The sequence below is a fragment of the Ostrea edulis genome, chromosome 6 (genome assembly GCF_947568905.1).
Source record: "Ostrea edulis chromosome 6, xbOstEdul1.1, whole genome shotgun sequence".
Lineage (NCBI taxonomy): Eukaryota > Metazoa > Mollusca > Bivalvia > Ostreida > Ostreidae > Ostrea > Ostrea edulis.
This window is the reverse complement of record NC_079169.1, coordinates 69,289,323-69,300,701: the sequence shown is the minus strand read 5'-3', so window position 1 is coordinate 69,300,701 and position 11,379 is coordinate 69,289,323. Positions and strand designations below refer to the sequence as shown.

At 36.8% G+C, this 11,379-nt stretch overlaps 1 protein-coding gene across 5 annotated transcripts in view; it reads right to left on the bottom strand.

The window, feature by feature from the left end:
- Nucleotides 1–1,213: 1,213 nt before the first annotated feature.
- Nucleotides 1,214–11,379, bottom strand: part of LOC125648480 (uncharacterized) — a 17,405-nt gene continuing 7,239 nt past the window's right edge. For all 5 annotated transcript variants that reach the window (XM_056140628.1, XM_056140630.1, XM_056140627.1 and 2 more), the window contains exons 5-12: nt 9,675–9,761; nt 7,670–7,854; nt 6,866–6,968; nt 6,583–6,666; nt 5,832–5,962; nt 5,581–5,642; nt 4,272–4,400; nt 1,214–3,773 (exon numbers count right to left, since the gene is read on the bottom strand). In XM_056140628.1, the coding sequence (XP_055996603.1) occupies nt 1,990–3,773; nt 4,272–4,400; nt 5,581–5,642; nt 5,832–5,962; nt 6,583–6,666; nt 6,866–6,968; nt 7,670–7,854; nt 9,675–9,761 (2,565 nt within the window). In that variant the 3' untranslated portion in view covers nt 1,214–1,989. The remainder of the gene's footprint in view (nt 3,774–4,271; nt 4,401–5,580; nt 5,643–5,831; nt 5,963–6,582; nt 6,667–6,865; nt 6,969–7,669; nt 7,855–9,674; nt 9,762–11,379) is intronic.

The window sequence follows — 11,379 nt, the reverse complement described above, 5'->3', positions numbered from 1 at the left end:
CAGAATGATGTTAGACCAAATATCAATGTAATTTCTTAAGTCAGATATTTTGTTTACAGAAGATAAAATCTGTTCCACAATTAGATTATGACTTTTAATGCTTAATTCCAGAAAAATAATCAAAGCAAATTGTTTTGCAGTACATCTCTATGTACATTAGTGCTAACGTCAGTATGTTTGACAGAACGAAAGTTACAAAAACTGTTTACTTTGAATTTACTTTTGTATAATTTGTTTTCATAAATAGTTTGCAATTTTTTTTAATAAAGATTAAGTAAAAGTACATACATTTTATGTTACATTTTTTTCGCCCCTTGTTTTCTTATATAAGTTGAAATAAAGTACCCGAGAAGTTGGGTACCACTTCTCACGGGAGTTAATTCTGTCAATTTTTCTCATATTTTGAACATTCATATACCAAAATAATTTTAACAATTTATGTGTGGCAAAATATTTTTGATTTTATAATTAACTCTAGTCCATTCTAGTTTGTAATTAACAACATTATTTACTTTTAAAGCATATTTATCTTTAAATACGGAGGGGGGAAAATTGACGGACATTTATGCTAATTTGGTGGAATATGTCTCACCTGAGTCACCTTGGCTCATTCAATATATACATGTATTTAAAGATTTTTCCTATATATTTTTATGTTAAACTTGATCCACTATTGTGCTTTGAAATTTAAATTAGAAACCATCCAAGTAACAGTTGCACTCATAAAAGGAATGACTACATTTCAAATATTACACAAATTTCAATCAATATACAACAACTCCCATGTAAACGCACACAATTATCAACATCATTTTAAGGTAGCTCACTACACTAAAGCATTTACTCTTTATGACACATCACAAGATGGCGATTTAAATGTTTTGTGAAGTTATTTGTATCGATCTAATCTTTTGTCTATCATCGTAGCTCAGTGGTTACATGTAAAGCATTGGGTTGGTGAACCGCAGATCTCGAGTTTAAATCCGCCAGTCTAAATTTAGTTCACGTGTTGAAATAATTTTTTTTAAAATCACCTTTTAATCCAAATTTGCATATTTTCTGCCTTTTTGGCATATACTTATTATATATTATCATCATGTCTTTTATGATTAAATCAATTCGTACTGATTTGAGAAACTATTTCAGGGTGTAGTGAGCTACCTTTAAAAAAAAAATCAACATCAACGTGTTGGTGATAAAAATTAATGCTGAATCAATATTAAAATCACTTTTATTCAAAATAAAATCACTCTATAAAATATTGTTTTGTTTATTACTACAAGTTTTAATACCGGGGCTTCAAAGGCCACTTCAAGCAATCAGTGCAAATTTTTTATCCTGCTACCGAAGGGTTACAGTGTAAAATATACTTAAATAGGTCTGAAACTTGAGATGTTATCACTACCCCCCCCCCCCCATCTCAAATAAATTATCAAAGGTAATGTTTGAAAGTTGTAATGAAGAATGTATGAATATTTTATGAAGTAAAAAAAAAAAATCCTATGGTCATATTTCTTTCTCTCTAAAACCCTGAAACATCATCATCTTTGGATACACACTTGCTACACAAATCTGTCTGGGTTAAACATTTTGTGTACTACGGTTTTAGTGAAACTGCTATTGAAGAAGGGAATTAGAGTTATCATTCCTGATTTTCCTAACTAAAAAAAAAATTGCAGTAGAAAATGTCTTGACAGATGGAATAACAGGTAAACCAGTGCACCCCCCCCCCCCCCCCCTTCTCTCTCCTATAATGAATCAACATTATAATGCAAACCCCAACATGCATGTACCAATACATGTATACATCATGTTCAGTGTATAACATTCTAGAAATATTGTGCTGGTACAGAGATCAGCAGTATACATGCATTCTCTGTCAACAATTCACAGCTCCAACATAATCTACATTGAGTTTACTGTAAAAATCTCCCACAGGAAGCATTTAGTTCAAAGACAAGTAGTCATGATATATATGTACAAACCATATCATTTCACAGGTTTAACAGACAAGGGTCCGTACTTGATGTTGTGGATAAGACTGGAGTCTGTGTGATTATCTAGTCTCTTTCTAAGTCTCTCTACAAGAGACACAGGACTCTTTCTACCACACTCCCCCCTCCCATCACAAGACTGGTTCTCCTTGTCCACACACACAGAATTCAGATTTTCGTCACTGCTAGAATTAGCGAGTGGAATCACAGGAAAAGACAAACAGTGGTCCTGACTAGGATTGCATGAAGCTTGTGGAATACAATGGTCCTTAGTACATTTATTAATCACTAAGGTTACATTATTCTGTCCATTCACAGTACGTAAAGCAGACCTCACTTGTAATGTACTTTCCTTTAGCTTTTTAACACTGTTAATATGATTTTCAGTATGCGCGTTTCCGTCTTCATTATCACTGACAGACATGTTGTTGTGAACTATCACAGAGTCTTGTTCCAGAGTGTTTATATTGCCCTCTTTCCCAGTTTCATGTGAGCCAATTGTTTTTTTAGCTAAAGAATTTAAAACATTACCAGCAGGAGTTAAGGAGTGCTGTTCTGTAAAACTGGTCACTGTAGACAGCTCGCCATCTGTGATATCTCCTTTACTGAATGAATTCAGAAGAGAGGTCTGCACTTCAAAATGACCGAAATCATGGGCATTGTTAGTGTTACTCAACACGCTCTCCCACATTGCTGATATATCACAACAATGTTGCAACTGTTTACCACAGCTCAAACTCGCAGAACTCTGCGGAGAATCAAACCTCAGAAGCGGTGAGCCTGCTAGATCTTCTGAAAGATGGGGACTCAAGTTAGAGAGATTGTGTGAAAATCTGGACACACATCTATAAACAGCTGATTGACCCTCAGGGGTTGAGGTTGAAACATCCCCTCTGGTCCCAACCTTCGACTCCCCTCTCACCGATAAACTTGGTGTCAGAACAGTGAAGCTTACATTAGGTATGTTCAAAAACTCTGTCTTGTCCACCATTTGTGCTTTGGAGGTATCAAAACTCCTTTGCCACATGGAAGTTCCCTTTGAAGCCCTAGAACTCTCATATTTCCCAGTTGGAGAGGCTTTCCGTTCACCATAAGAAATTTCATCATCAACATAAAAACCATCATGATTTACATCACTATTCATCACATCCATCAATTTATCTTTGTATTCAGTACTTGTCATTTTACCAGTGAAATTTTCATTCTCTGGCTGTGACAGAAATCTCTGGAGGTCCTCAGAATCGCTGTCGCTAGAGAATTTGTCTCTCAGAGCACTAGATACGCCGAGGGAAATTGCCCTCACCATCACATCATTATCACCACCCCCAGCCTGACTCTGGGGATCCCCCAGGGGTACTGTGGACAGTTTAACGGTTTTCTGCTCTACTCTTGGCTTTGCGATTTTCCGTTGCAGCCTCTGTGACAGAGGTAGGTACTCATCGTCTTCTTCCTCACTACTACTGAAGTTCAGGTTCGTCTCCACGGCAACAGAGGCCTCCTTGTCTGACGCCTTTACCATAGCCCTCATTGCCAGTTCCAGCCTACACATTGGCGACGCTGTGTTCTGTTGCTTTTTATTTACAGTCAAGAGACCCACCCTGGTTCCTGTGATACCCTCCTTATTTAAAACTCGATCACAGCATTCTTTGATAGCTTTATCATCAGCAGTCCCTACATCATCAGAATTCCCTGTAAGATTGACGGACTCTAAAGTTTGACTAAGTTCAACAATATCCTTCTCGTCACTGTTACTGGCAACTTTCTTTTTTGATTTCCTCCCTGAAAAAAAAAGCATGACACTGAATAATAAGTCAATTTTAAGATTAGCTGGGTACAAGTACCCTAGAATACCATAAATTACAAAATCATCTTAATCCTGTAAAACAGTATACACATTGTGCATTGTCTTCATTTCCTAATGTACTTACACATACTTTTGATAAGCATAATCAGCATTATATTTGGCGCAGTCTAAATTATCACTATTAGTCCCATGCTTAATCAATACTGGAGTATCTTATTCATAAAGCAGCGCACTTACCCCAAAACAGAAATGCACTGTAATTTTCAGTATACACGCAGTAACCTATTTACCTTAATGCACTGTAATTTTCAGTATACATGCAGTATCCTATTTACCTTAATGCACTGTAATTTTCAGTATACACGCAGTAACCTATTTACCTTAATGCACTGTAATTTTCAGTATACACGCAGTAACCTATTTACCTTAATGCACTGTAATTTTCAGTATACACGCAGTATCCTGTTATTTACCTTTATCCTTGGTTTTCTTGTTGGCCTGTTCTTTGTTGAAATCTGCCACAGTCTGGGGATAACTCCTCCCAAACAGGGTCTGCTCCTCTATAGTCCTGTACAGGTCTTCACTGCATACACTGTCCTCATCTGTGTCAAAATATAACCACCATGAAATCATTCACTATCACAGAGACTATAACTACCAAACAGTCAGTGTTATAATATGCTCCCAATTAACTGATTGGAGACATCTGGGAACTGACTTGTTTTGTCTGACCCCTCAAGGTTGCCACTGTCCGATGAGTTTGCAAATTTCTTATATACATTCCTGAAACTTCATCAACAGAGAATATTTCTATTCATGTACAACAAATTATCATGTTGCGAGAAACTTATCGTGAATATTTCTTGCCGCAATACAATCCTTTAATTCTCCAGTATTTGTTTAAGATTATCTCCGTTGCGGAAATTGTCACCACAAACCAGTTTATCACTGAAATCAAGTCCTCAAAAACAAAACTTGGCTTACAGTGCATAGGTTTCACGCTTCACTGATTAAAAAAAATATTTATTCGGTATATACATGTACATACATACACACAAACACACATACATAAATACCAAGGATAACCCATGAAAGCTCCAAAGCTTATTTCCAATGGGGTCCTTTGATGCACGGATGTTTGTGCTATGGGGTAATTTATGTGGGAGGAAACCGGAGTACCCGGAGGAAACCCACGTGTCCGAGCAGGCGACCACCATACCCTGTCACATACAACCACTGGGGATCGAACTTGGGTCGCAGCGGTGAGAAGCGAGAGCGCTACCTCTGTGCTACCTGGACATTATGCAACTACAAGATCCCGGAGAAGCAAGGGAATGTAAATATGTGTGTACACTAACATCAGAATTAGTATTTTCAGAGATGACTTCCAATTCTGTATATACTGAAAAATCATTAATTCTAACCAAGAATCAGTTCTTCCACCACAAAATCATTTCCCATTATAAATATCATACATGTATTTACTTTTCACAAACCATGAAAATAATAACCCCACAAAAATATTAAATGATTCTGCATTAAAATGTATATTGTAACACTTGGGAATGTTAAATTATGGTTGAGACTTTGGTGAGTTTCCAATTCTGAAGAACTGATTGTTTACAAATTCTGTTGACTGTTCATCTTGGTTCTTTAATAAAGAAAACTGTAAAATGAATGCAAGAAATTACCTGCATAATAACAAGAAATTACCTGCATGGTAACAAGAAACAACCTGCACCATAATAAGAAATTACCTGCATTATAATCATAAGAAATTACCTGGTTTGATCCACTGTACTTCAAAGCAGTTCACACCATGTCTGATTCGTGATTTGATAATTCTGAAATGGTAATAAACAATGTTCACATACTGTACATGCACCTTGTATCCTACATCAACAAAGCTTCTAAATCATGGCATCTTAAGTGTCATTAATAGTGCAGATAGATTCAATCCTTTAAAATACACCCCCCTTCACACAAACTATGGCATTAATTTTGTCCATTTAGTTAGAGACTTGATGACTCACTGCCTGGGAACAAGATGTCTGCCTGTTGGTGAGGAGCCGTTGATGTTGGTCATATCCCACAACGTGACCGCCGGGAGGACCTTCTCTAGAGTGTACTCCACCGGCCATTCCAGTTTACTGAGACAAAACACCTGTTACATGAAATAGGAACACGTTACTTCTTACCACTGTTTACCTGTGTATAAAATTAAGAGGTGGGACGATCTATCGGCTAGAAAGGGTATCGTCCCACCCCTATATAAAATGTGTCTATTTTTCTACAGATAGGAGATTCTGGAATCCTGCTGGATGTCAATAAATGGGTCTTAAAGTTACAGAATGCATATTTTGTTAATGCAAAGTACGGCATATTACTTTCAACAAAAAAGTTGTATTTTGTGTCAGGCATTGTCACAGGAAATACATGTAGATACAGGACAAACATAAAACCTGAAGTAAAAGTTTTGGCAGAGTTACGACCCAGGATAATTGTCTGTAGATGAAGAAATTTTGGGTCCTTGTGCTTTCACTACCAGCGACAGACATTAACTTGCTCATCAGAGCACTGTAAATTAAACTTATTTCATAATACTCCGTTTTCTGCAATCTTACCGTGTCAGATTTACCGCAAGACATACTTGCATGAACATTTCATTCAGTTATACATGTATCTATGTGATATAATATTTCCTGTCAAGACAAACTCGTGAAAATTAAACCAAAACAAATTTAACGCCAATATTTACAGTATTCAGTTTGGTTCCCTTCTTACCTGAAGGTCAGCCATGGATGGCCGACTCCATTTTGAGATGCGAGTAGGACATTTTCCCCCATCTTGCATGAATTCCTGTATAACCTAAAACAAAAACATACACATGTAGAATTAGGTAACTCAGTCACCACATTCAAAAGATAAAATGTCCTACAACCTAATTTAGTAGCCTATCTCTAATTATTTTGAAGATTGAATTTCCACAGTTCTGTATCTTCTCTGTGAGGGAAGTCAGCCAAACTCTAATTATTGTGAATACTGAATCTTCTCTGCACTGCCTTACCTCCCTGTGAGGGAAGTCGGGAACGGACACTGCTTTCCGTCTCACACACACTTCCAGCGAGTCCACACACAACGTCTCTGGCATGGACCTCCACTCCTCAAACCTAAACAGGGCCAAATCATTTATTAGTAGTTGGTGAAAACCATAAGTACTTAGTGCAAGTTACTATATCTATTGTGCAAGTGTCAAATACCCCTGACTGCCGCGGTGGTCTAGAGGTTAGAGCATTTGCCCCGCATGCGGAAGGCCAGGGCTCGAATCCCGGCTGCAACAGACCGAAGTCGTTAAAACAGGTAGTGACAGTTCCATCGCCAAATGCTTGGCATCAGATGTGAATGTCACGGTTCCTCGGAGATGACCTTAAAAACGGATGTCCCGTTCTCAGTAAATGTGGCGCACTAAATGGCACTGCTCAATGGCCGTAAGTGCCAAGCAAAGGCCTAAATTTGAAGCCCTTCACCGGTCTTGGTGACATCTCCATATGAGTGAAAAATTCTCGAGAGGGACATTAAACAAGATACAATCAATCATTCAAATACCCCTGTACAGATTTTGTATTTTGTGAGTCCTATCACAGATAGGTATATGCATAATAAACTAATGCAGATTTTATCAACTAAAATGCAAGTGTCATCTCATTTACAGCAATGAACATGTGTACAATTATTCTGCAATATGAGCTGTACTGTAAATTGACTTCACCTTGATTTTACCCTTTTCCTTTAATTATGAAACTTCACATGAAATTGACAAAAAACTGTGTGACCACATTTCAGTGACATACATGTACATGTGAGTAGATACCTTTCTAAAACGTTTGGGATTGTTAACGATTTCATCAATTTTATTGTCCTCTCTACGCCTACTCCTGGAACACCTTTTGGTAGATAGTCACAGCCCAGCAGCAATGCCATGGCAACCAATTTCTCCCTTGTCAACCCTAGCTTCTCCTCCACATCAGTCATACTGTAACACTCCACATGGGGGTCCTACACAGAACGGCAAGACAGTGTTAGATTTAGTAGGAATCAGGGCCCCTATTCACAAAACATCTTACGACTAAGGTGAAAAAAATAATTCTGTCTGATGACCAAATTCCGATCAGAAGGCCATAAGTATGTATTAAAGTTTTATAAACCATGGATGTACTTTACATATTGATTAAAAAAATCTACAAGAAATGAAAAATAAGAAAATTACAGTGTTGATAAATTTTTATCTTAGTCGTAAGATATTTTGTGAATATTATATACCTATATTCACATCTCAAAAGTACGTAATACCATACAATTATACACTTCAAAGTAAGTCAATGCATGGTTTTAAGAACCATGTCAATAAATATTGATTGAGGACAAAGGCATGTTTCTTGTAAAGTTGATATTTTCTCTAATCTGTGCCTGAGATTATCACTTGGCATAGGTCCTTATAACCACATACGGAATATACATTAAAGTCCATAATTGTTATATTGTATAACTACAAATATAGAATTTATAAAAGTAATTGTTTCCATTACGATTATTGTGCGTCTTGTGTACTGTCACAAGAAGCATTGTCCGGACACTGCAATGTCAGTCACATGCAGAAACAATGTCCTTCTACAAAGTTAGATATCAAAAGTCCTTATCATATACCAACAACGTGGTTCTAGGTTGATAACACAATTTGATAAAACATCACCCTTTATATTGTTGAAAATCATGGATACATTATTCAAACTTTCTATAAATGTACATAGGTCATCAACTGTTGACAAAATCAAAGTTTAAGATAAGGTACATGTAGATATGTTCCATGTTTCTAGAGCAACATCTGTTGACTGCAATTCAAATTCAGTAACAAATAAAAGTTTTTATTGTACTACCATTACTTATACAGTGATCGGGATAAGCAAATTGCTAAATGTGACAATGGCGCGTTACCAACTAATGTCAATGTGACATTTTAAAAAGAAGAGTCCGAGAGACCAGTAAATTAAAAAAATGTATAATCTAAACACTACTGACAGACTGTATTGCCATAGGTAACTTTAATTTTTATAATTTGTGTTAAATTTACATTGTACTTTAGGATTCTCATCGTGATTGTCTGTTTTGATGTTTCCGCGTCATCGTCTCCTTCTGCTCCTACAGTTCTACTGCCAGTACTGGCTTTAATATCATATAGGTGAAAATTAAGGAAGGTTTACCCTTCGTCAGCCTTAGGAATTTTTCCCCCGTGGCATGTCCATGAGACATTAAAATGGCAATTTAACGGTATTAACCAATCAGATAACTTTACTGTTTGATTAGACACTGAGGAGATCAAAATCATGCTTGCGCTTAAAAGAACGTAAAGTTGTACTTTTACAAAAGCACTACAGCGATAAAGATTTTTCAAGCACTAAGTTGAAAAGTTTGTATATCTACGAAGTCGTTGGGGAAAAGCTCAAACTAGGTATATCGATAATATGCACCACAACGGCACAGTGTTTTCAATATTCTATGCGCAATTTTTTTATTTAATGCGACTATGGCGCGTGCTTATCCCAATCACAGCTTATACATTATCACTTATTTATGATATTGATAAAAAAGATTACTTTGTTTAGGAATTGATGTAAATAATCGAAGATGTGGTTCTTACCCACAAATCAAGGACATCAAAAAGAGCAAATAACAATCAAAGCACTCAAAAATTTGCTTCTTCATTACTTTAAAACATGAAAAGTCGTCCAATTAATGCAAGTAAAAGATATGTACATATAATTAATGATTACTCTATAATCATGCTGCATGAGCACTAATCATTAACAAATGTCACTCACTTTTGTGTTCATAGTAAAATTTCTATACACTGTCCTAGCTCCATAAAGGAAAGCATCACCATCGTTTGTCAGACAACCATCAACAACCTGAAAAGCGAAATCAAGCATGAATGAGAGAAAGCTGAAAAGTGAAATCAAGCATGAATGAGAGAAAGCTGGACAGTGAAATCAAGCATGAAGGAGAGAAAGCTGGACAGTGAAATCAAGCATGAATGAGAGAAAGCTGGACAGTGAAATCAAGCATGAATGAGAAAAAGCTGGACAGTGAAATCAAGCATGAAGGAGAGAAAGCTGGACAGTGAAATTAAGCATGAATGAGAGAAAGCTGGACACTGAAATCAAACATGAATGAGAGAAAGCTGGATAAAAGGCCAATTCAACTTAATTAATAGATTATCATCCAGGGTCACAAAAAAAGGGGGGGGGGGGGCGGATGGGAGGATTTTATTTTTTAAATTCTATTTCCCACGGAAAAAAAAAAATTAATGGCAAAAGGCATCACCCAAAGTGTCAATCAAGTTAACATTCAAGAATCCTTGGTAGAAGATATAAAACCAACATTCTGTGACTTTAATCATTCACTCAAGTCACCAGGAAGCAAGTTTGTTTGAAATCATAACTTTTGCGACAATAAAAACAAGAGGCCCATGGGCCACATCGCTCACCTGAGTCACCTTGGTCCATATCAGAAGATTTTCCATATCTATTTGCATGTAAAACCGTAGTCCCTATTATGGCCCCAAACCTACCCCTGGAGGCCATGGTTTTTGCAAACTTGAATCTACACTATGTCAGAAAGCTTTCATGTAAATGTGAACTTCTTTGGCCCAATGGTTCTTGAGAAGAAGATTTTTAAAGATTTTCCCTATATATTTGTATGTAAAACTTTGATCCCCTATTGTGGCCCCATCCTACCTCAGGGGGGCATGATTTTAACAAACCTGAATCTGCACTATATCAGAAAGCTTTCATATAAATCTCAGCTTTTCTGACTTAGTGGTTCTGGGAAGAAGATTTTTAAAGATTTTTCCTATATATTTGTATGTAAAACTTTGACCCCCTATTGTGGCCCCATCCGACCCCCGGGGGCCATGATCTTAACAATTTATAATCTGCACTATATCAGGAAGCTTTCATATAAACCTCAGCTTTTCTGGCTCAGTGGTTCTTGAGAAGAAGATTTTAAAAGATTTTTCCTATAAATTTGTATGTAAAACTTTGATGCCCCCCTTGAGGCCCATCCAATCCTTGGGGTCCATGATTTTAACAAACTTGAATCTGCACTATATCAAAAACAAAAAAAACAAAAAAAACTTTGACCCCCTATTGTGGCCCCATCCGATCCCGGGGGCCATGATTTTAACAATTTAGAATCTGTACTATATCAGGAAGCTTTCATATAAATCTCAGCTTTTCTGGCTCAGTGGTTCTTGAGAAGAAGATTTTAAAAGATTTTTCCTATAAATTTGTATGTAAAACTTTGATGCCCCCCTTGAGGCCCATCCAATCCTTGGGGTCCATGATTTTAACAAACTTGAATCTGCACTATATCAAAAACAAAAAACAAAAAAAAACTTTGACCCCCTATTGTGGCCCCATCCGATCCCCGGGGGCCATGATTTTAACAATTTAGAATCTGTACTATATCAGGAAGCTTTCATATAAATCTCAGCTTTTCTGGCTCAGTGGTTCTTGAGAAGAAGAT